The sequence below is a fragment of the Gallinula chloropus genome (genome assembly GCF_964237585.1).
Source record: "Gallinula chloropus genome assembly, chromosome: 1".
Classification (NCBI taxonomy): Eukaryota; Metazoa; Chordata; class Aves; order Gruiformes; family Rallidae; genus Gallinula; species Gallinula chloropus.
Genome location: NC_140085.1, coordinates 210,837,501 through 210,865,238, shown reverse-complemented (window position 1 = coordinate 210,865,238; position 27,738 = coordinate 210,837,501). Strand labels below are relative to the sequence as shown.

The following is a 27,738-nucleotide window of genomic DNA, read 5'->3' as shown; positions in this document are numbered from 1 at the left end:
GCACACACCGTGCCTCATTTCCCTCATTTTGCACAAGAGCAAACAGGAAACAGAGACAAAGCTACCTTAGAGCCCAGAAAGCCATGTCTGTTAACCCTTGCAAGTCCCCGTGGCCCTTAGCTGACCTGTGAAGTTCTGCTTCAACAGAAGTAGTGGTTACGTTTTCCTGCTTCAGATTATGAGTCTGCTCGTTGGGGCAATTGTCCATGAGATCTTGGGACATAGTCAGACCTCCTTGCTACATCACAGATAAGCTGTCTTAGTTTCTCTTTGGCAGATTTTAGGTGGAATGTTTGGATTTTGCTCCAGAGAAGTTGTATGAAATTAGCTGTATGAAGGACCGTGAGGTTTCCTTCAGGATGGGGACCTGGATGGCATCTGAAAGACCTGGAGATACTGCTTTGGACCTCAGGGTGACTCATGGTTTGGTGCTGTAGGTCTTTCCTGGAGGCTGTTTCTAAGTACAGCCGATGGAGATGGTGCTTTTACCTCTGGTTGTGGGATCTGTGCTGCCTGCTTTGCCTGTGCCTGAGCACTAGACACCCAGGCAGCAGAGATGAAAGAGGGACTATTGCTGTCATGGAGGAGGAAGAGTAGCTTCTTCCAGTAGCAGTTCTTCCCAGCCATCACCAGTCACATCACAGAAGCATAAAGCTTCATTATCCAGAGTGATCTGCCCTCCCTCAAGCCCCGTGACAGAACCAGGTCAGAGTTTTCACCTTCAGGGAGGAAAAAATAAGCTTTTATACCAATCACCACTCAAATTTTTAGACTATTCTGCCTAGAGCTTTTCCTGACTGATGCTGATGGAGCATCTCAGTGTTGAGTAAACCAGGAGGACCTGTCGGTTGATATTTCTCCTTATGGTCAGATGTAAATAAAAACTTTAAATGGCTCTTCAAGAGTTGACCACAAGCTCCTTTTTCTCTCTCTCTCTCTGTTTTAGGTTGATGTGATGTTTAATGGTGATGATTATAGTTAGGCACAACTTTTTGACCAAAACAAATGTTATATTTACTCACAGAGCAGCCTGAAGTACCTTTAGAAGAGTTGGTAACGTAGTAGTTGCTGAGAAGAGGTCTGAGATAAAGAAAAGTACCGATAACACTGATTTCCTTCCCAAATGGCATAAATCTGTGTGTCCCATACACAGGTAGCTGGTGGGCACGTTCTGGTTAAGGTGCTGTTGCAGATCAGATTCAGCTCATTTTCACCAGAGACACACTGAGACCCAACCTACTGGGTACAACCATCCTCCTCAACATTTGGGTTGGATTCTGCAATTGCTTATTAGTTGCACACAATGGGTTTTCCCCATTCCCTTCGATGGGATGACTCATAAGGAAGTGCTCATAAGCAGGAGTAAAGTCCTGGGCCACATGACCTGTGTTTTAAGGGGCACAGAGAGTTGAAGACCCTATTAATAAATCACGTGTGCTCCCTTTCCAGTTCAGGAGTGTTCTCTACAAAATATGTTTTTGCTGAAGGTGTCTGAATCAGGAGGAAATGATATTTGATGGTAAAAACCACAAAGGGTCGGTTAGGTTTAACAAGCCTTAAAACACGTGCAAATCCGACAATGACTGAAACAATTACTTCATGATGGATAACTTTATTGCCCACAGATGTCACTTTAAACCCAGAAGGTCAGATCCTTTGTATACACTCAAGCTGCAAAGATAAACTGATCGTTCTCCTTAACCTCTCATTGTGCAGGTGAAAAAAAGATTAGTCATGTTCAGGATAACTGGAGTGGTTGGAAGACAGTCACTTAACTTCAAATTATGAAAAAGATATTAAAAATAAAGGCTACCAAGCCTGTTAACTTAAAAGGAAATTTCTAATAACTTCTAATATCTCATGTGTTTTTTTAACTAAGCCATAGAGTTCGCTCTTGGATATACTTTCTTTAGTCAAAGGTAGCAGAAATTGAAAGTGTATAAAAGGCCATTGAGGAGTAGAAGCTGGAAAAATCAGAATGGAGAAAATAATACGGAACACAGGCCCAATTTTGAGTTCTATCCTTTCAAGAGAAACTGAGGTTTAGCCAAAAATAAGTGGAAGGTTAATCACGTGGGCATCACTTGTCGGATGTCTGTAGAACTGAATTCACTCATCATATTGGGAAAAAATATGCATGGCCATTGATTTTTATCTTTTTTAATTGCTTGGAGTCTGTGGTTTTGGTTAATAGGGAGTTAAAAACAATTGTTTACATCATTCAGGAAGAGCATCACCTTTTTTGCAAAACAGAAAATAATTGAAGAAAGGGTATTCTTTTGTTCCTTTACAAATTATAAATGACACCCTCTGTATTCTTACTTTTTAAAAAGACCTTCCCTTATTTAAGACAGAATGGCTAACTTTGGCAATCTAAATTATTGTTTGCTCATTAATTAAGCAGCCCTATAGACTGACTTTCACCTATATCTAATAAGCCTTCCGAAACAAATAGAGTAAGCCAAAAAAAATCACCCCTTCCCCTATGCAAGGAGATTCCTCAGTTATCAGGATTAATTAGTTCTCTTGTTGCCACATGAAAAGAAGTTGCACCCCCCCAATGTAGGTCAGTGTGAGGGTAGGCTGCTGATGGTCGCTTAGTGACAGGCACAATGATAAGTGAACGTGTCCTGTTGAGCCATGACCCTTCAGAAAAGACAGTGTCAAGTAAAATGCTCAGAGAAGGTACATAGGAGGCATAATCCACTTCTAAATATTGACAGTAGGAATTTCCCTGCTATTCTCCTTCCTTTTTCTCTTCTGGTAAACATGTCAAACTCTATTGCATTTGTACTTTGCCTCAGTTTTGAAGCATTTAAAAATGTAAGGAAGCTAATGACCCATGAATAGATAGGATGTCAAATAAAGCTATTTTTCTTCAAGACTTAGCATCTTGCTGGTAAAAGCATTGTTTCACATGCTTGTAAAAGCAACAATATTGGCTTGAAGTAAGATCTTCTGCTTCAGCTTTTTGTCAGCAAAAAACTAACTGAATTAATGTATAATCCAATATATCAGGCCACATACACTGATGTTAGGTCTTGAATATTCATATGATTAACTACTGGAGTTAAGTGTCTGAAAAGTACTTGAAATTAGTGATGAAAATCTGGCTAATATCAGTGGGAGGAAAGTTAGACAAACACTCAGCTCTCCTTAAGATCCCACCCACAGTATTTGGAAATACTGTGGTGTCTTTTAGATATACACAGTCTGTGTAAAAGAGCAAATGCTTGAATATGTATCCAGTGTATCTGGGTTTCTTTTTTTTGCCTGCAGGATGGGCTGAAAAGATCTGTTTGCTGGTTTGTTGCTTGGGGTTTTTTTCCCAATGTTTTTGATTTTAATAACTCTGAGGCAGATCTTCTGGCATACAGGCTTAATTTAACATATGTCTTGAGATTTTCATGTGGACTCTTTTCCTTGTATCACCGTAGAGTTAGCAAGAGAAATGTTTGCAATGTATTTTCCTGCCCTTCACCCTTGACAGACAGCAACAGCATCCCACATGGGCTGATGTCCTCATCTCAGCATGGGTCAGGTGTGGGCATGGTGCTGCAGGGCTGGTTCTGCTGCTGGGCAGGGTGCTGGTTGCCAGTGCTGAGCAAAGCTGAGCACTCAGCACTGTAGAGTGCTCTTCTGCCTTCCTCTCAGCTCCTGTCACCAACGTGGATTTTCCACCTTTTCCATCAGTTTTATGCTGGAAGCCACCTACACTTTGCTCTAGCAGCTGCGTTGAGTGCCACAACTGTAGAAGCTGGGCTTTGATCCCAATGGATTCCTCCAGCAGACCCTTGCTGATGGGGTTTTCTTCATACATATTGAATTGTCTGTAAACACTGGTGCACACTTTCAGGTTTTCTAGAGCCTGAAATAAGGAGCAGCTTGAGGCCAGTTCCCCCCATGAAATAAGAAACAAAATCCATAAGCTGGCTATAATCACTGCCTTCTTGGGAGAGCAACTGGCCTCCAATTCTGGGATGACAAGAGGAATATGAAGGAAATGCAGGAACATGGTAGTTTCATGAAACTGCCAGATTGTTTAGCTGGAGGACATTGACAAACCCTCTCCACTCAAGTGCATGGATTGCTCTTTGAGAAGCTGTCTAAGCTCTTGTAATGTCTTACCTCATTTTCTCAGTGTTTGGTTTCAGGGACATTATTTCAGGACATCAAATGAGTAGACACATAGACTGTAAGCATCTTCAGGAGACTATCCCATAAAAGCACAGTGTGCTCTTTGGGAGACCCAGAAATTCAGAGTTGAGATCCATAAATGGTAGGTGAGAAAAATGTATGTTTGCAATACATCACATGACAAATGGCTTCTTCAAAGGTTGGCTGCATCTTTTTTCTTCCCTCCTAACAGCTGGCAGAATGTATTCACTTCTGGTTAGAAGTATGGTTGTCTAGACAGATAGCAGAGGAACTCTGTGTATTTCTACAGTATCACCATTCAGATTTCTGGTCATAATTATCATGCAGTTCAGAGGACCTCTTTATTCTACAAACTTGTTATGCTTGTATTTGAAGCCTGTTCCAGTGAGCTATAATTTAGTTTAAGTCTGTGTTTAAGTGTACCCTTTAAATCTTCTTTTGAGCAAGGATAGATGTTCGCATATCCAAGAAAACTACTAGAGCCACAGCTTAAATAAGATATACAGGGCTAAAAAGAAAAATACAGATCAATGTAACTAACCCAGATGCCAAAGGTTAGTTAAAAGTTATGTAACCCCTATGGTGTAAGCTTTCTAAATTGCTAAGGAAGAGAAACAGGTCTCTGAAGACCTCTAGCAAACAGTTTTGCAGACCTGTTAAATTATTGGTTGCTCTTCATGGATTGAGCTAGGTAGGCTCAGAAGGTGATTTAGATCTCTTGTCTTCAAAGTACAGGGAATCAGTAGGAAATACCAACAGCTGAAGCACAGCTGATTCCTAAAAAAGAAATCCCATCCCAGAAAACCCTCAAAAAACACACCAACCCCCTAAAAGACCCCTAAAACCTAAACCAGCAGATAAGGGCAAAGCCTCTTTACCTTCTGTACAAAATCCTTGTACTTGTAGCATCTCTCTCCAGAAGACTCAGCTTCCGGGCCTTTCTTAGACTGGAGAGTTCAAGGAGTTCAAGTCCCCAACTCAGAACAAAGTTTTGACATTCAGCTTCTAATCTGAAGCTACATCTGCTGCTGGGTGACAGCTTCTGAATTTGGAGTGGCCATTGACCTTGGGCCATTTATGTACACAAAGTTTAGTTGCCAGTCTCAGCCAGAGTTGGCGTCCAAAAGTTCCTTCTATAGTCAACAAAAGAGGGAGGCCTTTCCAGTGGGTGATCCATAGCAGCCAAATAAGGTTCATGTGTTTTTACTATGCTTGGGGCATACAGCTGTTCATATTTGGCCGTGGCAGGAACATCTTGGAAGGGCTTAAAATAGCTAAACTGAACCTGCACTTGACTGACTTCTGGTGGAAAATCTGCATTAACTTTGTTTACATGATGCTGCTTCTCTCATATGTTGACAGAGAAATACTTTCTCTTGGAGTAGTCATCTGGAATACTCTCTGCTCCCCTGTCACATTACTGGTGCCTTCACAAATTGCACTCAGGTCCAGATTTAGACTTTCACTGGTTTTCAACTTTACTGTTTCAGAATATTATCTTGTTGTGTTCCTAGCTTCTGGAACACTTTGCTGTCAGTGTGAGGGGAACGGGATGGATCAAGGACTGTTTCTTCTCTAAGGCATGCACTTCTGTCTGCTAGCCATGAAAGCATTTGTGGTCACACCCTATTATGGGGCAAAGATAAAACATTATGCCTTTCCAGCACTTGCTGGATTGATGAGGGGAAAGATCCAGTGTTCCTCTAGTTTTCTGACCATGGGGACATTTCATAGACTTCATAAACTGCTTTCACACGACCTGTAAGAAGCCTTCATGGATGTTTTCAAGTGTCCTGAGCCATCTCATGCTATACTTGAATGGGCTGGCCATGCCTCTATGCTCTGGCATGCTTGCTTTCTCAACAAGCAGCAAATCTGGTCTGGAGAGTGCCTTGATCTGATCCTCCAGATTTATTGTAGAGCTGTCCAGTTACCTTTTGACACCACTTCAGTAGTAGGAAGCCTGCAGTGAGGGACAGTAGGTAACAATGCTGTGACCTTCAGTCAGGAAGGGAAGATCCTTAACCCCCCCCTTCACTCCTTACAGGGTAGCTCCAGCTTTGCAGCAAGTTGTCTGAGTCAGAGTTCAGTACCTCAGAGGTCAACACACAGTTCTTGCCATGGAAGTGGCCGACATTTGCCCTTCCCATTGAAGGGGCTGCCATGGTGGTGGTTTCTAGGGAAACACAGCCAGCGGTGCTTGAGGACATGCTTCCTTGGTTAGATGGGCAGCCACAATGTCCCAAACTTTCTTCATGGTATGCTCAGGGAACAATCTGAGAGCAGTCGTTGATTGAATCTTGCACAGCTTTCATTTCTACTTTCCTAAGTAATTCTTGTGGGAGATTATGTGAATCCTGAGTCAGGACAACAGGATTATGCTCAGAACAAAAGAATATGTGCACTAAGGGGGACATTCCCTTTTCTTGCCTTTCCCCTTCCAGTATAGCATCATAAATGTGAATGAGCTGGGAATGGGATGATTTTTCATTGTTAATTATTTTTTTTCCTTTGTTTTTCTAGGATCTAGTTCAGGATCAAAATTAAAAGTTCCTGAGCTGAGCATAGATGGCACACAGCACGTTGTTCAAGCAGGCCAGACTTTGAATCTCACCTGCAGGTAACCAGCTGAGTTGGATTCTGATAATTTTGGCCAGGAGTTCCTACACCTGACACTTTCTTTTTTTTGTTACTGAAATTAGAAAAAAAAATGAAACCTTATGTCGTGGGGAAAGGTGGGGAGTGAACTTCAATGGCAATTGTTTAATAGTTCTTTGTTGTTTCTGTTGTTGTTTTTGGAAAACCAGATAAAAGAGAACCCCAGAAATAGCCTGATATAATAAAAAAGAAAGCTTGGGAACTGGAGCTATATAATTGCAGCCCAACATAATTGTTTCTGCTTCCTTATCTGTATTTGCAGGGGGGAAATGGTTCATTCATGGTCTTTGCCTGAAACTCTAAGTAAGGATAGCAAAAGGCTGAAAGTAATTAAATATGCCTGTGGAAGGAATGGGAAGCAGTCCTGCAGCAGCCTGACCTTGAGCAGAACTCAAGCAAGTGACACTGGAAATTATAGCTGCAGATACCCAACAAGTCCAGCAAAAAAGAAGAAGGAATCTACAGTCTATGTATTTATTAATGGTAAGATGATGTTTTTTTAACACTTCTTGGGACTGGCACTTTTATACAGTGAAACGGATAAATAAGGCAGTTCAGCTGTGGTTAAATAAGGTATTTTGAACAGTATTTTCAGCCTTGCAAATTTTGTCATGACAATGTAACAGTTAATGTGTTAAAAACATTCTGCTTGCTCAGAGCTTGCAAATACAAATGCTAGTGTTCTATCTCTTGGGGGAAAAAAAGAAACAAAGAAAGAAAAAGACACAACCCAACCAGTGTGCTAGAGAATATAGAGCTCCATATGGAAGTAGACTAGAAGTGAATCTGAGAAATGAGTATCAGAGAAATCAGATTTTTTACAGTTTTACAGAATCAGATGATGAGTGATGGAAAACCATACAAATGGTGCAATGCCTTTTTTAACCTGTCTGTAGGATTGTACGTCTCTAGGCAGCTGAACGATGCCCAAGCTGTCTATCCAGATGACTAGACTACCTCGTGCCATAGAGAAATACTATTTGCATGTTAAGTCACATTCAAAACATACTCTGAAGTCCATGTTACTCTGATTGCAAAGAATAAATGGAATCAAGCTAAACACTGAATTGTGTTCAGCAAATTGTGTTCAGTATTGTGTAATGTATGGGAAATGCTGGAATTAGGTCAGTTGGTGTATAACAGAACTTGCTTTCTGATCCTGTTTTCTTCCAGGATACCAATCAAACACTTTAACAGTTGAATTCAATAGACACAATGCTAAAAGAAAAGACATACACTTTAGGGACTGAATTTGTATGTTAGTTTTTCTTGACTTTTACAGAGTAAAATCAATAGATTACTGTTAAATATCAGGATTCACAGATTTTGAAAGTCCATATTACAGAGAATGTGCAACTGGAAGTTTTCCAAATTATGTGTCTGCTGCTTCTAACGAGTTCATATCAGAGTGAATTAGCCTTTGTTTTCATTTTGTGACACGAGTGGGACTGGTGCTGTGAAAAAGCAGGATGAAGTGGACCTCTCTCTACAGTGATTGAAAATAAGATAACTCCTCCCATTTTTGTGTTTTGCTTTATTGATAATTATTGAATAATTCATTCTGTTCATCCTGCTTTCCTTCACACTGAGTTTTTTTCTCATCCAACTGTTTTAATGTAATTCACTGGATATCCAAGTACAGATGCATCCATGGAAGCACAACCAAAGTTTAATCACCACCGTTTCTTGCTGCCTAGGAAAGGTTACAATTTCCATGAATGACTTTTGCACCTTTCCCATAATGGCCCCATCTTGAACCTCCTACCTTGGATGTCATCTCTAAATCCTTTCCATTCATCACATGAGAAGAGCAAGGATGACTGTGACTGAGAAGCCTCTGTGTTAAACCTTCTTTACTATCTAAGAGATTCCTTTATGTTCTCGTAGCCTCTTTCCTCTTTGTAGTGTTAATTTTTCTATATCCTGAATTTTTACAAATGGAAGACAACCAGCATTTCTAACTCTTCACAGCTTCACAAGTTGCATATAACTTTACTTGTGCCTGAATCAATTAGATACATGTTATATCAAAGTTTACCTGCATAATTTACATGGTGATGGAAGAGAAACACTTATTTGAGAAAATATTTTTTGTACAGTGTCATCATCATCCCCCCACAATAACCAGTTAAGGAAGGCTGCCTGAGTATCTTGATTTTATTGAAGATTATTTTTTTTTCCAAAGACATTCAGTCATCACATGTTTGATGTCACTGTTGAAGATAGGATTAGATTGACTTTCTCCTCCTACTTTACTTGCTAAAAACTAGTATAATGTTTAAGAGACAAACCCGTGTAGCAAACTTAGACCTCTTTGGCACCTTTATTTTCTGAATTTTGCAATATTTTTGACTGAAAACCAATTTCTTAAAGTGTTTGTGTCCTAGTAAGCACATGTCAGAGTTAGGGAAACCACTGATAACAAGGGTGGCTGCAAGGCAACTGCTCACTAGCACCTGCTGAAAGTGTCTCGTTGCCCTAAGGTGGTGAAAGGTATGTTAGTTTTCCAAAATTTACAACTTCAGGAAGAATTACTGAGTAGGTTAGAAAGAAACAACAGACCAAGTAGCAAAACTCACTGTTTCTGATCAATGTACTGATATCATTTTGGGGAAAAAAAAATGCTTTAGATTCTCTTAATATAAATAATTATTTCTGTGATCATGTATGAAATTAAATTACCTGACTCAGGTGGAAGTGTGATGAGGATAAGAAAATCCTCTGTGATGACTACCTTTCTTGAGTTGAATTTAATTCTAAATGAAGTTGTGGGTGCTTAGGAAATGTTTGTAAAATTTGGGTCCCTCCTAGTTGTGTATTGTTTCCTGTGGCAGGACGTTGTGTGAGTCCATTTCCCATATTAGCTCCATGTGGATCACCGAGGTGCCTGTTTCCCATGTCTTAGCATGCTGCAGATGAGAACAAATTGTTGCTATTTACAAACACAGATTCCGAATCAGGAAAGTTGATGTTGTTTGTACAGGAAGTCATCACTTATTGTTTTAAAAATGTTATTCATTTCCGTAATTAGAGTGATACTGACTATGACCTGGATTTAAAAAAAAACCCACAAAACCAAGAATAAACCCAGTAAGTCCTTTGGTTCAGTAATGACCATATGCTGTGGCAGAGTGTTAGCTTCTATAGCCAAAAGCAACATGTAAGGTGATGAGAAGGAGACTGCACATTCTATGTGCCCCAGGATGACTTGAAGAATTTAAATTTGGGGGGGATTGAGAACAGGCAGGCTGGTGACAGGTCTTTGAGGAGCTAATCCTGACACCACCCTTCTTTCAGCTGGAGAGGTCACTACTGAGTTGCACAGGGGAGTGAGCGCGCACACAGTGTGTGCTGCAGCATCTCTTGACCACACACAGCTCAGGAATTGAGACATCAAGCAAGGGAAATGAATTCTCTTAAGAGCCTTGGACTTTGCTCTAAGAAAACTGATGGCCTGACTTCCACCATAAGCCATGGGAAAAATCTGACATGAAGCAAAGACTCTTTGCCAATTCCTCCACTGTCTCTGACCAAAAGCTGCTCTGATCTTTGTTTTGTTATGCAACTGCAGCCTAGTAGTAAGATGAACATTCACAGCGTACACTGGAGTGAGGCATAGGGAATTTTCTGCTTGAAAAGAGATAATTATGAAATAAAGACACTTAAGAAACGCCAAATTACCAGCAGGCTGTTTTTAAAGCTATGTAGATTTCCCCAGGGACAATGCTAAAAGCTTTTCTTTCTGCCTGCCTTTGTTCTGGTATCTCCAAGACATTCTTTTCCAATTGCTGGACATTCACTTTCTTCAAAAATGTGCAGTTCTCTTCCATCTCTACTCTCATCATCTCTTGCCTTTTGATCAGTTGTTCCCATGGTATGAGAGAGGAAAAACATTAAGTTTGATTACATTGATATATCAAGGTTAAATTTTTTGCAAGAATTTAAAGACTTTAATTCAAGTTGAAGCACTGCTACTTCCTGCGATGAAGACAGCTTTCAGCTATTAATATATAAAAGCAATCTCTTAATTCTACTGCAACAGAGAATTCTTCTCTAAGTGAAGCTGTACATGGCTTTAGGCTATTAGCCCATATCTTAATCTCCTTGTCTCTCCTCACACTTTGCTGTGCATGTCTTCTTCACACTTTTCCTTGCAAAATCGGATACGTACTGGTACTTCAGTCAAGAACTACTCAGAATATTCTGTTATAAAATGGGACCTCTAGGTTGAGTCACTTGTACATAAGAGAGAGAAAAAAAGACCTTTTGGTACATATTTCTCATCACTAACTTTACGAGCAATCTGGAGAAAATCTTAGAACAGATGTCTTGCTTTGAGATGGTTTTAAGTCAGATGAGACAAATTAGAGCCGAGTAATTAATGTTTAAGTACTTGTACTCACCAATGCCTGGAATGTGAAATGTGTCCAGTAGTTTTGGCTGTTTGGCTTGGGATTTGTCTCAGGTTGGAGAACTCAAAATGAAGGGCTTTACCATTAGTGAATGGTTCAAAATGTAAGCCTCTGAAGTGCCAAAGCATCTGGGGGTTTGAGTGCATTTTCAAACTCTAGAGTTCTATTCTGCAAGTGCCAAGCATATGGCATCTCCTTGAGAGGTCCACTTGTTGACAGACAGCTCGATACTGCCCCAAAACTGACATGGATTTAAGATTTAGCTTGAATGGGTTGACTTCTGTAACCCTAAAGGTACTATGTTGCAAAACAGGCAGGGTCCATGTTGCAGAGACCCCCAAAAGGGTCTCTTAAGATCAGAACCATCAAAGTCAAAATAATCACACAGGTGAAAAAGATCAGTAAGATAGAACACCCTGAAAACCGGTAACAAAAAGGGAGCTTTTCTTCATCTTTTTACTTTTTCTTCTACTTATTCAGATGTAATGTATTGAGAGAAGAATCTGCTGAGGCCTGGGAAACTATTCATCCCTGGTGCCTTTTCTTCTGTCTTTGCTTTTGGCACAGTTCTAATCCATGAGCAGCACGGTTTTGGCTTACATTGTCAGAGTCAATAATACGACATCACTTCTTCTCTGAAAAGGAAACTAGTTGAAATTAAACTATGCTACAGCTGTGTCAAGTATGCGGACACATTTTTAGTGTCTAATGAGGTTCCTGTTGCAAAACAGAGCCCTCTAGGACTTGCTGACGTCAATCACCTGTAATTGCCGTGCTTTTGTCATTGCGTGTGCATGGACTTCACATTATAGTGCCCTGTGAGCTGAGCGTGTGTGGACACCTTGGCAGCATCAAGGGCCATGCACTAAGGCCTTTGAGGTCCTTCTTCCTTACCAAGCTTATAGCTCCTACTGAAATAGAAATACATTTCCAAGAGGAACCAGTGTAAAGGAGGGATACATCTGAAAAAGCGTTCTTAATGTCTATCAGTCTTTCTAGAGATCACTTTCTGAACACAGTAGTTGCTCTAATGTGGATTTCCTGGCTAGTGTAAGAATATTTTTCCATAAGAATTTTAACAATGTTTTATGTGTATTATAGACCTACATTGATGATCACAGAATCACAAAAAGTTAGGAGTTGGAAGGGACCTCCAAAGATCATCTACTCCAACCCCCCTGCCAGAGCAGGATCACATAGAATAAATCACACAGGAACACATCCAGGAGGGTTTTGAATGTCTCCAAAGGAGACTCCACAACCTCTCTGGGCAGCCTGTCCCAGTGCTCTGTCACTCTCACAGTGAAAAAGTTTCTCCTTATATCCACATCAAACTCCCTATGCTCCAGCTTGCACCCCTTGTCCTATTGCTGACCATCACTGAGAAGAGCCTGGCTCCATCCTCCTGACTCTCACCCTTCACATATTTGTAGACATCAATAAGGTCAGCCTTTGGTCTCCTCCAAGCTAAAGAGGCACATCTGCCTCAGTCTGTCCTCATAGAAGGAAGGTGTTCCACTCCCTATACTATGATAGCATAGTATAACTAGCCCCAAAGGAAAACAAACTGACTAAAAATCACTGTACAATTATGCTAGCAATGCTTCGTGTCTGAATGGGCTCCAGATATAAAGTATTCCCCCCTGGATTTCCGGATTTCTGTGATTATTATTTTATATCTCAAGTCTTCCTTCAAGATTTAGAAATAATTTGAATTTGTAAAGTACTATTTCACAGACTAAGAAGAGGCAAGAGTGGAAAAGCCCTTCTTTCACACAAGTGCTGTGCTTCCAGATATACAAAATGGGATTTTTTTTTCGTAAGGAACATCAACACCTACATGTGAGGAAGTTGAATATGTGCCTTCCTGGGGCATGATTCATCTCTTTGCAAATCAGATGTCTAAAAGAGGTCAGATGAGTTCCCATGGCAAAATTCCCCTTTTTTCTACAGTGGCAACACAGATTGGCCACTGAGCGTGGTGAGAAATGTTCGTATTTTAGATGTGTAAGTCAGATGAGAACTACTCTGGTGTGCAAAATTCTCCTCAAATTGCTTCTGAACAGCATTACTAATTTAGCCAAGATAAATAAAATTAGTTTGGGTGAATCCCTACAGTAGAAAGAGGAATTTGGCAATCGACCCATTTATTTTCATGAAGTTTCCATACCTGTATTTAGTGAAGACTTTGGTCCTCTTCACATGCGTGAGGTAAAAGGGTATTACATGAATGTGAGGAAAGTGTTTTGGGTCTTTCAGCCTGAAAAAAAAGTCTTACTGACAAGCAAAGTATGAGCAGATATTTGGAAGAATTTCAGAGGACAAAACTCAGAGATTTCAGGGAGCTGCAGGACTCCTCTTCTTGCAAATGTATGTGTAGGTACTCTGACTTTTACATGGCTCAGATTATTAAAAGCAAAACAAATACAAGAACAGTAGCTGAAGTTTGTGGAAGTAAAGAATGTCTCCATCTTTCCTGATTTTGGTGTTTCAGTGTTGGCTAAATCAGTTGTTTACACGATCCCCATAAATAGCCTAGACAGGTTACTGATACCAGACATAATATTGCTTGTGTTAAGTCTCTTATCAAGTTTGCATCTGGCTGCCAAACAGCTTAATAAAAAGCTGCTATTTATGTTCTTTAACAATATAGCAATTGACCTTCATGTATTTTGTGATTTCATGAATGCTCTTTGTGGTTTCATGTTGATTGTAAACGAGAGATATTGTAAGGAACGCAGTCAAACCAACACGCAATCATTAATTCTAGGCACAATTTTTAAAAAAACACTAAACTGACTTTTAAAATAACCTCTAGCATATGCAATCTGGCTGTCCACTGTTTAATTTTTTTCTACCCTTGCAAACAGCTTTGAATTACACAAAAAAAATCCCTTAGAAAACAAGGACACCCCTCTTAGATCTTCCATTCCAAATGCCAATGGAGATGAATGTGTGATTTGGATGGTGTCTTCAAGATAGGTCAATCCATAATGTCTAGAACTTTCTGTACGTAACAGTGAGTGAAGCTGGCACAGAACACTGCTGGAGGGAGGCTAGGTTCTCCCAGATGTACTCCCAGCCAGCAGTTCAGGGAAGGATGGCATTTACTTTCCCTCAGGAGAGAGTTGAGAGGAAATGCAGCAGAAACCACTGGCAATAACTAGGCCTCTGTTGGGAGGGAAAGAGAAAGCAAGCAAGGAGTGCTGCTATTTGGGCAACAGAAGGATTTCACTTCATTGGTATGACCTGCTGATGTGGCATAACCTGCTCTGATGCTGCTGTGGGGTGTTTTTTTTTGGCTTGATACAGGTTGGTAGAGCCTGCACCACATTCTGGTCTTGAGGCACCAAGAGTATCCCCTTATGTGCATTAAGACGGAAGGAGAATAGAATCAAAGGGAATCAGGAAAAGCCTCCACACTCATTATGAAAACAAAACCGTGCTAGGAAACATGATGCGTATTTCTTTTAATCAAAAGCAGGAAGACATTTGGAGCACTTGGGGCCATCGATTGCCCTCCGGCCCATGGCGGAAGTCCCTGGTGATGTCAATGGGAGCTCTGCACGCGAATAACGGGGGCATGGAGACGCCTTGGCGTACCGCTGCAGGGAGTGTACCAAGAAAGGCTGCCACTGAGCTTTCAACCCTACTGGGAGCAGCCAAGGCATTCAGCTGACTTTTATAGAGAACTTCATTGACTTCTTCAGGCGTGAACGTGCATTTCCATTAAAGAAGATTAAAAAAAAAAAAAGCCAAGTGTGGTGTTTTGTGCTTGTTTCCTGTCACTGCCTTCGGATGGGCAGAAATCCTGTGAGGCCTGAGCCTCACAGCCCCCACCACCTCGATATTGGCATCAGTCAGTGGTGACACTCTGTCTGCAGACAGCGCCGGTAGTCCCCAGAACAGCTCTTCCTCACACTTGTAATGATCTGGAGATTATGATACAGGAAACTACTTTGCAAAGCTTGCTGGTTTTGGGCAGGAGCTCTTAATTTTGTGACAAAGATGAACGAGTCTTTGGGGAGTAGTAAATCCGTTTGTCTGCTGATGTTAAGGGGTAGGTGACCTCTCCTGTGACTGCAGCCCCTGAAAAACAAAAAACGTCTCTTTCTACCATGCTACAAACAGGTTCATTCTTGGTCTTTCCTTGACTCGTACAGCAGAGGAAACGTCAGCCTAACAAGTCCTTAGGGTATTTTTTTATTACATACGCATCCTCTATTACTCATAAGTTCCTTTTGTGAACATTTACACATTAAATAAAGCATTGTGGCAGTCTTTCATTTCAGAAAGTTTGTTTAATGGTTTCATTAAACCTCTTTAGACAACTTTTTTTATGTATTATGAGGTAAATACATACAGAGATACTCTACCGTAGGATTCTCCACAGTATAAATTAAGAGTAGAATTTGCTTCTTTTCCTGTTTGACATCTCAAACAAAACTATTATTGCATATGATAAGAAAAGAAGATCTTAAGGGCAGAATGGTTTTATGACCCTGGGAAGTGTGGATCGTACTTTTAAAAGCAAAGCAAAAGTAGTGCATTTGCAGAACTACTTGAGTGGACATAGGTCAACATGCAGAAGTCTGGGACCAGAAGGCTTCAGTAAAGTATTGCAATTTAAAGTTTTGCAAAGGGTCAATTCTTGCTAGCTTCACTAATTTATTTTCCAAGAGAGATTTCCATTGTTATTTGCAAGATTTTTGACTGAGTGAAAATAATAGGATTTGCCTGAAAAAAACACTGGAGCTGTTGATAAGCACAGAACTAAGATCTGAATGTTCCACCTTCTTAAGAGTTAAAAGCCAAACCGTATGTGAATTTTGAGGTAATCTATCTGCACTGGGAGTCAAACCGAACCTTCAGATCTGAACACCTGCAAAGAAGATTTGGAGTCAGAGCCTGTGGCTTGAGCCCCTCTTTGTTAAGTGGTCCAAACAATAGCAGCAGCAATGTTCCCTGTTCCCAGCACAAGCTATTTATGACAATGCCCTTTGTTAAAGGGATTGTTCAAGGGACGGTAAATTACTCTGCCAAGCTTTAGTTATTGAGTCCAGGGAATGAATGTTTTCCTGGCATTTTCATTTACCTTGTCACTTACAAAAGAGACATAGGTATTGTGATAGTGGGAAGGAGGAGAGTAATTAACTCTTGCTAGTCCGTATTCTCAGAGCTGAAAATACAACTGGATAATCACAGTACAGTCTTTCTCCTGGTGCAGTCAGTGTGAGTGTTTCCCATCAATGTCCTTGAAGAGAGTAGGAACATGTCCTGTGTAGAGGCTTCCGGGTAAGGGAATTTCATCTCACTTCCCATATAATTACTTCTCCTGCTGATAAGAAAATAGAAATGTCCTGATATAAGAAACACATATCTTAGCAGTGGAGATGATGCTGTAATGTGAAAAAATGTACTTTAACTGTCCTGGATATTAAAGGAGATGCCAACGTACTCCTATTGATCTTGAGCAAAAAATATATCTTCAAATATTTAATAATATTTTGCTGAACTTGTTTAGATAAAAGTAAACAGAGAAATAACTTGAAGACTTTGTCTGGCTATTGCTATGGACAGGTTTAGTCTGTTGTTTCAAGGCTGCATGTTACAATTCCCATACACTCTTAAGATTTCAGGTATTAACCTTTTCTTTTTCTTCTCTTGCAGATACAGGCAATCCATTTGTAGAGATGCACAGTGATATACCTAAAATAATACACATGACTTTGGGAAGAGAAGTGATCATTCCATGCAGAGTCACAGCACCAAACATTGCTGTTACTTTAAAAAAGGTACTTCAGTCCAAAGATGCTCTGAAAGTGTTATTGTGGAAGATGTATTTTTATCTGTTTACAACTATTGTAATGCTTTTGAAATATTTCAGCAAGTTAGTATTTCTTAAACGAGGTTTCTGGGTGTCAGTGTGTTTAGAAATATTTTAATCCTGGGTGCTTCATCTCAGTATCTCACAGAAGGTCTTCATCAAATCTCCTACACTGGATGGGAATTTTCTGAAGAAACTTAAACTTCTTGCACCATTTTATTAAATCTTCTCTGACAAAGGTTTATTAAGCCCAGGAAGGAATTTCTTGTTAGGAGAAGAGATTTCCTCCCACCTCTTCCCCTGCCCTTCCTCCCCTTTCCTCTTCTGTCCTCTGGAACAGCCGGTAAATTCAGTCCCCTGAGACTTGCTGGGGCTGTACAAGAATCTCTGCAAGCCTTTGCCCTACCTTGCAGAAACTTTGCTGCTTCCCTTTCTGTATGAGTGCATTTATCAAACAGGGAATAGCTTCTCTTGGTGGTGAAACTTGTGTAGAGTTTGAGACAGCAGAGGCAGTTTTAGAAAGACTGGCCGACAACGTTTCTGGGAAAGCATTTCTTTCCCAGGTTCTTTGAGAGTTACATGGACAGTTAACTGACCTGTATGTCTGTAGTAAAGAGTGTGGTATCAAGACAGAGAATGGTGCTTCTTTTTTTTTTTTGGAGTTTCTCTGTTTTGCTTAAAATTAGGTGGAGGTGGCAGTGATGTTTCTAACTAAAGGGAGTTCTTTACATAGTGGAATAAATGCTCATTGTTGTTACAAGGAAAAGCAATTTCTCTTTTTGTAGAATAACATGCAATTGCCAGACAGTACCATCATAAGATGCTTATCTAGATCAACACAAGTCTTTGATTCCTCTTTGGCTATGGAAATTTACAGCAGCCACAGAACCCATGTTTTAACTTGGCCTAGAGGTTTCAAATTCTACCCAGCCCTGCTTTCCTAATACAGATACTGATATTGCTGCTTGCCTCCACTTGTTAAATCACATTTAAAGAAAGAAAAATGCAGAGAAAAATTAATCTGACCTAGATATTGCAGTGTGTTACCACTATACTCACACACACAGTGAGAGGAGCACCAGGGGTTGATGATGCATAAAATTCTGTGGCTATAGAATGAAAAGTAGATGAGTCTTGGCTTTCCACAGGGTAGGTGTTGTAAAGTGGACACTTATTTGGCCACTGTTATGTCTCATCTGAAATCTCAACATATTAAATTCCTAATCGAGAAAATTCCTGTCAGGAATTAACCAATAAAAATGTTTTGGGTTTTTTTTTTCTCCTTATTTGGAGAAGATTGAGACATATATGTCTCTTTTTTTCATATCAACTTGCCTTTACCTTGGGGTTGTGGTGTAAGATGCGTCTTTAAACCACATGTAATACTCTGAGAAGGAGAAAGAGGAGGTGGAGCCAAGTCTTGAAAGTAAAGATTGGTTGCTTACATGTTTTGCATTCCAGGAAAAATAAATGTGTTCCCTAATTCATCCCAGAATTTCCTGAAGTATGTAAGCTACAATGCATTACATCATATCTTACTTTATTTATCATCTGTGACACACATGTATGAAGATTCCAGCAAGTTTTTTGCTCACATAGCAATTAAGAGATGTGTTAAATGCATTTCACAGCTGCAGGCAAACTACTTCTGGAGAGCTATTCTGTGTTTTCCATTTAGCAATAAAGGAAGAAGTCAGTGTCCCTGTAATGAAATCCTCCAGAGCTGGAAAGAAAATCCCAACATTAGACGTCATTGGATTCTGCATTCTACATTGCCAGGAAGTCAAAATATGGAATATTTTTTGGTAGTCTCTCTCTTCTGAAAGGACTTACTGCAACAGTTTCACGACCATTCATGACCTTCAGCTTCTTGTTCCTGTGCAGTGCTACTACTTAGTTTTAGTGGATGGATGTGAGGATGTTTTATTGTCCACCTTCATTACAAAAGGATTTTATTTTAATTAAAACTGCATTTTTACCTTAGTCAATCCTTTTGAGATACTCTGTTGCTCTGACTTCCATCCTGAACATCATACAAATGGCATTTTATACCATGGCAATAATACAGAACATAGGAGGAGTCTTACAAATCATGAAACTTAACAAAGCAGGGATTAGGAAATAAGGATGGAGTTTTCCATTCCTACTTTGAATCCAGCCTTCAAGCCCTGTTATAACCTATATTTGCAACAACTGCTGGCCCTTTCCCTTCTTCATCATATGAAGACCTGTGAAATCAATTGATAGTTTTGATCTAATGCTTAATAGACAAATATCTAGAGCCTCTGAAACCATCATTCTTATCAGTATGATTCTGGAAGCTGCATTTAAGATCCCTAAAATAAGATAAAACTTATTGCAGCTAAGATATGTGATTTTTTTACCACCTCACAGAATCACAGAATCACAAGGTTGGAAAAGAGCTTTGAAGATCATCAAGTCCAACCATTCCCATCCTAAGCTGAACCAGATCCCTAAGTACCTCATCTACCCTTTTTTTTGAACACATCCAGGGAAGGTGACTCAACCCCCTCCCTGGGCAGCCTGTTCCAGGCCCTGACAACTCTTCCAGGAAAACATTTGTTTCTAATGTCCAATCTGTCCCTGCCCTGGCACAGCTTCATGCCATTGCCCCTTGTCCCATCTCCTGTCCCCTGGCTGAAGAGACCATCGCCCACCTCTCTACAACCTCCCTTCAGGTAGTTGTAGGTGGGGAGAAGGTCTCCCCTCAGCCTCCTCTTCTCCTTCATTTGGTATTATCTTACTAAACAGAGAAAGTCTCTCCTTTTGTTACCATTGTTCTACCCCTCTGTTTACTCCCCCTTTGGATACTGATATTCACAGAAATAAAGGTAAATAAGCTTCAACGTAAAGAATGAAAAAAAGAAAAAAAATCCTCTTGTTGAGAGTTACACACCTGGACACTCTTAATTCTTAATAATGCCACCTCATCCTTCCCAAATCGGTGGAAGGGGAAACACGAGAGAACAGACAAGCATTTAAAACTCTAAGGTATATTTTTACTATGCTTTCACCTGTGTCTTTCCAATACAAGAGATGTGGGGAACCACAGCTTGACTATATACTCTTGAGCATATATGTATATACCCAAAACTTTGTGGTAGTACTGTGTTAATGCCACCAGGTACCAAAAAGGTTTAATGGCTGGTGGTGGGCAAAGAAGGAGGCACAGCCTATACCAAAAGGAACCAAAGTCCACTTTGAAACAAAGCACAAAGTACTAAGGGGGGACCTAATTAAAGTCTATTAACTATCTTAAGCAGGGGATGCAGAGGGAATCAGCCAACCCCTTTTCAGTGGTCTGTGGAGACAGGACAAGGGGCAATGGCTGCAAGTTGGAGCACAGGAAGTTCCACACCAACATGGGGAAGAACTTTTCCCCAGTGAGGGTGCCAGAGCCCTGGGACAGGCTGCCCAAGGAGGTGGTGGAGTCTCCATCTCTGGAGAGATTCCAGCCCCGTCTGGACGCCTGTCTGAGTGATATGTCCTAGGGAGCTGCTTTGGCAGGGGGGTTGGACCCCATGGTCTCTCGAGGTCCCTTCCAACCCCTACAATTCTATAATTCTATGAATCTATGATTCTAAAAGGCCAAGACTGCACTGGGACCCACAGAAATGTGGTTCATGCAGAGAAGTATGTAGACAGTAAATTCCATGTTTACTGCAGCTGTCGCAACAAATTGATTCTTTGGATGCTTCTGACTATCTGCTGGTACCCATCTGTAAGCTATTATTTTAGCTGGATTTATCCTCTGCTTCAGTGGAAATATCACTGTTCCAGCACTGTGTTTCTTCAACAGGTTTTCTGCTTTTCTTTCTGTGACGACCAAATGGCAAACTTTTCTGACAAGACCCTGAAATACATTGGCCCTGCTCTGTGTGAGGGATGGACCAGGTGATCTCTAGAGGTCCCTTCCAACCTAAATTATGGTGTCATTCTGGGAACCTCTGTCCTGTACCATCCATGCAGTGGTCATCATGGTGATGATAATGTCGTATCTATAGGTGGAGGTCTGAAAGCTGGTTTTAGGGAAGAGCACAGCAACTGTGCTTTTCTGAGACTGGGAAACTAGTCATCTGAACCAGTGGAGAATAATGTGGAGGAGAGCTGGGTAAGAAACTGAAGGAAGTACAGAGAGGGTAGAGCTGTGAAGGGCTGTGTGGGCACCCAGCCACCATTCTTGGTCTCTGAGACAAAGTTCTGGTATTTTCACCTTCTGAAAAGGACCTATTGTAGCATCTTGTTTCCCCAACTTAGCCAGAGGTCTTCACTAGTCACAGACTTGAGTTTTGTAAATTAAAAATGCCAATTTATGTTTTCTTGTGTGTGTTCATCTTTTTAGTCTCAAAGCTGAAAAAAAGTCACAAAATTATGTAGCTTCAGCTGGTTTTGAGCAGTGTCAGATAAGTAAACTGTTAAGGCAAATATTTGCCCACAGAGCAAGGAAGCCTGTTGGATATACAGACAACTGGCAAAATTTGGTGTTGCAAAACAGAATCACACTTATGAGTTCCAAGACCCTGACACTCCTGAGCATTCTGGTTACTCTTGCAGTCCTGAAGTAAGGCTAGTACAAATTCAGTAATTCATCAATTGGTTAATTAATGAGAAGTAAATACACTCCCTGAGAAAAGTCAGTCTAGAGAGACTCTTAAGCTCTGGTCTGACTCTTTTTTCACAGTATATATGAAAATCTATAGAGGAACATGCTCAGAAATAGTTTGGTTTCCACCAAAGCAGCAAGAGGATAAATCCAGTTGAAGCCCTTGAAAGCAAAACTATGAACTAGTTAAACCGAAGCTTGAATATTTGTTTTATTCAGAACAGGAATGGCAACAGAGCTCTTAAGAGTCCAAGATATTGTTGAATGGCTGCCAGCAGGCTATAATGTAGTGGGCTTTACTTTGAGAGTGTGTGTGTGTGTGTGTGCATGTGTGTAAAACACACAATTCCCCCATGATTTGCATGCTTATTATAGTGTCTTATCAGCTGTTGTAAAGATAAGGAATTCTACCACAGCGTTTTGTGCTCTGTAATTATTGTTCCTTTGATTCATCGTGCATTTCTGGTGGAGGAAATGGCATGAGATGAGTGGAGGTGATCTCAAGGGCAGTTTTCAGCATGGGCAGTGCCATATTTCAGAGAGAAGCTGTACCATCAGGAAGGTACTGGGCAGCCATGCTTCCCCAACCTCTGGCAGCCACCCATGCTGGCTTTGGCCATTGTAAGGAGAGGGCAGGCCACCATGTCCTCTGCTCAAATAGAGGGGAAGAAAGACATTGGAGAGGTATGGCAAGACTGTGTGCACAGTGAGAGGTGATGGGCTGCAAGGTGCTTAGTTGACCCAGAGTCTTTTCTTGTGGCAGTAATATGCTCGCTCTGCTATATGCCATCTCTAAAAATATGTTACTTCTACCATAAAAGCAGCTTTGGCAAAAGTAGAATCACATCCAGGCTTTGTACTCATGGCTGATCTCTTGTGTTATCCAAATGGTGGCATTTATTCCATCCATAAGGCATAACAAAAACACATTAAGTGAAAACAAGAGGGCTTGTCTGAGTCTCAATGCCTGCATCATGCTTTGCCTTTTCAGGGTTTTCTTGATGCTTTATTCAAATGGGACTTAAAATTCAAAGGATTTGAATGTAAAGTGTAATTTGCACTGAACGCTTGATCCCATGTGGCAATATTTGAGTCTCTATTAGATTTCAGGTCTTAAGTTTAAAAATACCCGATGACTTTAATTGATTGTTGTGTCCTCAAATTCTGAGGGGCTTAAAAGTGCCAAATTTTAAAAATGTCTGAATGCTTTTTCTGTGGAAATGTGTTTCAGAATGGTCTTTCAAAATCTCTAGTCAATATGACTTTTCTCATTCACTACGTTCAGCAGTTCTCAATGAAAGTGTCCAAAGGAAGTTTTGGGGCTTTAAAATTTGCACTTCATGTAGTATGCAATGACCTATCAGCCTTGGAACAGCCCTTCAAATCCCTAACTTCTTTTTTTTTTAAACAGTCCATTAGACAACATAAAAGTGAGAAGCATCAGATTGAATCTTGTCAGGAATTTGTTAAAGCCATGAAATGACAGCAAATTACATCCATTTGTTGCCTCCATTGCAAAAAAGTGTATTTGTGTCTCGGTGGTGAAACCAGGATACTTAATTGTAAAGGTTCTCCAAGATGAGCACTTTAGCTGCCAACCAGGAGCCAACAGAATAGCAGCCCGAGCACTAAGGCTAATGATGGTGTCAATCTATTGTGTCATAAATTACATCCTGTTATAAATAATGAAATCTTGCAAACAAATAAAAGATTCACACTCTTCACCCCAGATTTTTCCTCTATTTTGTGATGAAAATGTGACTTGAAAAACCTGCATATTTAAATGTCATCCTTTCTACTTTGATTGGCATTTTTAGGATGGTTTTTCCCCGTTCTTTTTTATTAGGCTGCTTTGATTAGGGAGTGGCATGAGGATGAGTTGTTCTCATGATGTGTGTTTGACGCTTACAGATCCCACCAGAAACCCTAATTCCCGATGGCAAGACAATAATCTGGGACAGCATGAAAGGCTTCAGAATACCTAAAGCAACCTACAGATTCATAGGGCTCCTGAGCTGCGAGACAACTGTCGGTGGACACAAGTATAGCACAAAGTACCTAACGCACCGAGAAAGTATGTAACATTCTCCACTCCCCACCTGGCAGAAACCACTCTGCCCCAGTGATGTCATTCACTTTTCTTTCTCTCTGTCATGTGCAGCCAACACCATTTTTGATGTTCAGTTAAGCACCCCACGTCTTGTCAAGTTGTTGAAAGGAGACAGCCTGGTAATTAACTGCACCGTCACTGCTGCCTGGAACACCAGAGTCCAGATGACGTGGACTTATCCTGGAGAGGTGAGTGCTGTGGTTGAAGCACTAGAAAGCAGGGGTTTCCCACAGATCATGCTGTGTCCTGGGAGGAATTTTGCCTCGAAATGCTTGCCGTGGTTCACATTCCATCGTCTTGACCCTTGTTGACACGTCTTTAAAGGTTTCTTTTTTCCTTTCTGGTGCTTAATTGAATAAAGTAAACATGTTTACACAATGTACTCTGGTTATATTGCATAATTGTGAGCGAACACTAGAATTGTTTAATCCCTGGGAGCTTCTTTTTGACCTGGAAAAATGGTAGAAGTTTATCACCCAGTCCCAGGCAGGGGCTCTCTCTGGTGACAAAAAGAGTTTTCAGTGGGGCTGTCTTTCTTAACACATTAATTTCAAAGACTGGCAGACACTCAGGCACCTGACTTAAGCATGTTTAGAAAAGATATTTTGATTTAGCTAGCCAAAACCTCATTCGTTAAGTGTCACATGAACAATCCTCTTGTTTTGACAACTACAGGAATGATCTTGAATGTGCTTCTCCTCCCCCCCACATTGGGAGCATCCTCATAAATATTTGTCTCTTACAGAATAACTGCCAGGGAGTCCGTGTAAAGCTGATAAGAAATTTGACATTAGTGTAAGGTTTACAACTCCCATTCCTTTCATGTCAGTTTGATTTATGCTGGTGATTCAAGTCACGATCATTTATTTTGTCACTCATTGTGCCTAATCACAAACTGAAATTATGATTACATTATTTAGGGAAGATCAGTACAATCACTTCTTGTATACTGTAGCCATTTTCCCTGGCATTTTTTCACCTCAGAAATAAACAACTTAGCAACAAGAAATGCTCCAAATGTATTATATTGCTCATTGCTGTCTTACCAAGCCCTAGCTAGGCACTGCACTTGTGAAACCCTGCTTTGTTTTTATTCGGGTGGTATCTGAAGGGTGCTCAGTGTTTGTAAGACACCAACGATGTCCTGGGTTAGATAAACTTTGAGGCCAAAGGCTAAGTGGGAGTTGCAGGAAATAACTCCTCAGACTCACATTATCTTCAGTTCCACCCTGTTACTCCCTTGCCAAATCTAGTCCCTTTTCCACCTTCAGCATTTCCAGAATTCTCCCCTTCTTGTGTTAATGCCTTCTTCTTCTGCACATCTGCTGCCTATGAACGCTGAATCCAGGCACCAAATTCTGTGCCAGCGACCCCAGGGATATTTTATGAGCAATGCTGGACAAGGCGCAATGGGGAGCTGGACTTGTTGGTATGGCAGGTCAGACAGAAGGGATGATCTTCATCCAGAGAGAACTATTTTGGATGCTATTACAACTTTGGTGAAGATAAGAATGAATTGCCATGCAATGTTACTTTGCATTTTTATTGTGGACTCTCTGGAAATATTAGACATCTTTGGCATGTCTGTGCTGCACAGAGGGATCTGGAGGTTTTTTTTAATTAGGGCATGGTGGCGCTACAGTAAAATAAAAAACTCTTAATAACAATAAAAATTAGTTTGATTAACTCTTTCTTATTAATTTTGGCTTTGATAGACAAGGAGGAGAGGCTCTGTAACACAGCGGATAGACCAGAAGAATACAGAAGCCAATATTTTTTACAGTATCCTCGTTGTTGACAAAGTGCGCGATATTGATAAAGGCCAGTACACCTGTCATGTGAAGAGTGGACCTTCAATTAAAGCTGTCAACACAACAGTCATTGTTTACGGTAAGGCGTCTTGCAGATTTGTAGAAGTCTGAATACTCCTGTATCAAGTTCAGTTACAGAATAGTTTGGCACAAAATGGAAGTGAACTTATTTATTTGCTTGCTTACTTGTTTGTTTATCACTCAAGCCTGTTCACCACTGGTAGAAAAAGGAAGGAGACCAGAGACAATTTGTGTCTTTTCTTCCATGACTGTTTTGTGTTGTTGGCAGAGATATGTTAATGTTCAGTTTGATCACTCTTCTGCTAAATTCTGTGATGACCCTGTCCTCAGTCAGTTCTGGCAGAAAGAATCAGTTAAACTCTAGTTTGAAGGAAAAAAAAAACAAGTAAAAGCTGAATTTAAGCAGAAGAATGCCACTTCCTCTTCTACAGTACTTGTTTATTGTTTCCTATGAAAAATTAAGAAGACATAAATACACTAGCTCTACGTGGAGTGGGGAGCAGCTAGACCGTTCAAAAACTGAAACAAGCACAAGATACTGCAACTCATTCATGTGGTTTTCCTGTGAGAGCCTTAAACCAGCTCCCTGTGGTTTGCCTGGGCTTCCTGTGGGATGTGGAAATTCCTTGTGTTATTTCAAGCTTACGTGAATTAAGACTTCTGTGCACTGGGACTCCATAAGCAGCTACCTCTTTATCCTAGATCTTTGGTATTAATGACCAAGTGGTCAGAGGGTGTCCTCTACAACAGATGATTCATGGTCAGAATATTGGTTTTGTATGGGCTAAGCACCAGATGACAGTATTCTTTGAGAGTACTTCATTACATGTTCTCTGTTTAAACCTAAGTCACCAGTTACATAACATGAATCTTCATATCAACTCCTTATATTCTTGAACAGCTAAGTCTCAAACAATCTGAAACTGTGTTGTAGACTGAAATAAACCTCAGACAAGCTGGAACAATTGAAGCTATCCTGTAAATTCTTATTCACATAAGCAGTTCCATTTATGGGATACTCATATTATTGGAAAGAACCTGTAGGAATAAAGGTTTCCAGAATCAGGGTTATATCTTTAAGTATAACCTGGCTTATGCAATGAAATTACTGATTTAGTCTTATGCATTTGTTTTCAATGTACGTGGCAAGTGAGATTAAATATTGCACTTGTTTAACAGGTATCCAATACCCTTTTGCAGTCCATAATGTGAGTACATATTGCACCATAGGTGCTATTGAAAGGACAGTCAGATGATAAATTTTTCATGTTTAGAAAGTTTTATTTTACAAGTGCATTTTAAGGGGGAAAAAAAAAAGACAACAAACTTTTTCAATATACTGTATGAATATTCTATTTGTGCCTTTGGTTAAACCCATCAGTTTGCCAGAGAGTTTGAAATACGGGGCAGTACAACTTGAAAACAATGAATCCCAGAAGATTGAGATTGTTCCAATGAAGTGATAGAGATTTGTTTGCTTGATGAAACAGCTGTTTACCAATGATAAAGAAAAATTTCTGCCTTTTCCTTTCCTGTTTCTCTGAAGGTCCTTTAAATGCTCTCTGGCAGAATATTTTCTTTTGGAACATGAATTGATTCTTGGCCTTTAGGGGTGGAATGGTCATCTGCTCATCTAGTTCAGTTTCCCATGTGCCACAAACCACCTTATCTTTCTTGCATGGAAACCAGTGCCTTTTCTGTTGACTGAAGCACAATATAAATTTCAGCTACAGTGTATCTTCTCCAGGCAGATTCATGGCCTGGGAATTCTGTCTCTGTTTCTTGAATATTTGTGGTATCCTCTTTATTTTTTAGATCTTTAGGAGGTTATGGTTTATTCTTCTCTTGCCATGTGGGAACAACAAAAATATTAAAGATCATTTTTTATTTGGATTCCTGTTCTCTTTAATAGACCAACTGTTTCTGCAGGCTGGCAATCAGTAATACAGATGCATTCTTCCTTCTCTTTAAGATAAAAGGTTCATTAATTTGAAACGTCGAAGGAAAACTGCGTTGGAGGTTGTAGCTGGAAGAAAATCCTATCGTTTGTCAATGAAAGTGAAGGCATTTCCCTCTCCAGAGGTGATATGGTAGGACAACTTACTTCCACATATGTG

The 27,738-nt window shown here is 40.3% G+C and overlaps 1 protein-coding gene across 1 annotated transcript in view; it reads left to right on the top strand.

Moving 5' to 3' along the window:
- Positions 1-27,738, top strand: part of FLT1 (fms related receptor tyrosine kinase 1) — a gene marked incomplete at its 5' end in the record, with an annotated part of 118,829 nt that overhangs the window by 9,152 nt on the left and 81,939 nt on the right. The window contains 7 exons of the mRNA XM_084271146.1: positions 6,682-6,778; positions 7,079-7,299; positions 16,899-17,023; positions 23,591-23,753; positions 23,841-23,977; positions 25,505-25,679; positions 27,594-27,711. Of these exons, the coding sequence (XP_084127272.1) occupies positions 6,682-6,778; positions 7,079-7,299; positions 16,899-17,023; positions 23,591-23,753; positions 23,841-23,977; positions 25,505-25,679; positions 27,594-27,711 (1,036 nt within the window). The remainder of the gene's footprint in view (positions 1-6,681; positions 6,779-7,078; positions 7,300-16,898; positions 17,024-23,590; positions 23,754-23,840; positions 23,978-25,504; positions 25,680-27,593; positions 27,712-27,738) is intronic.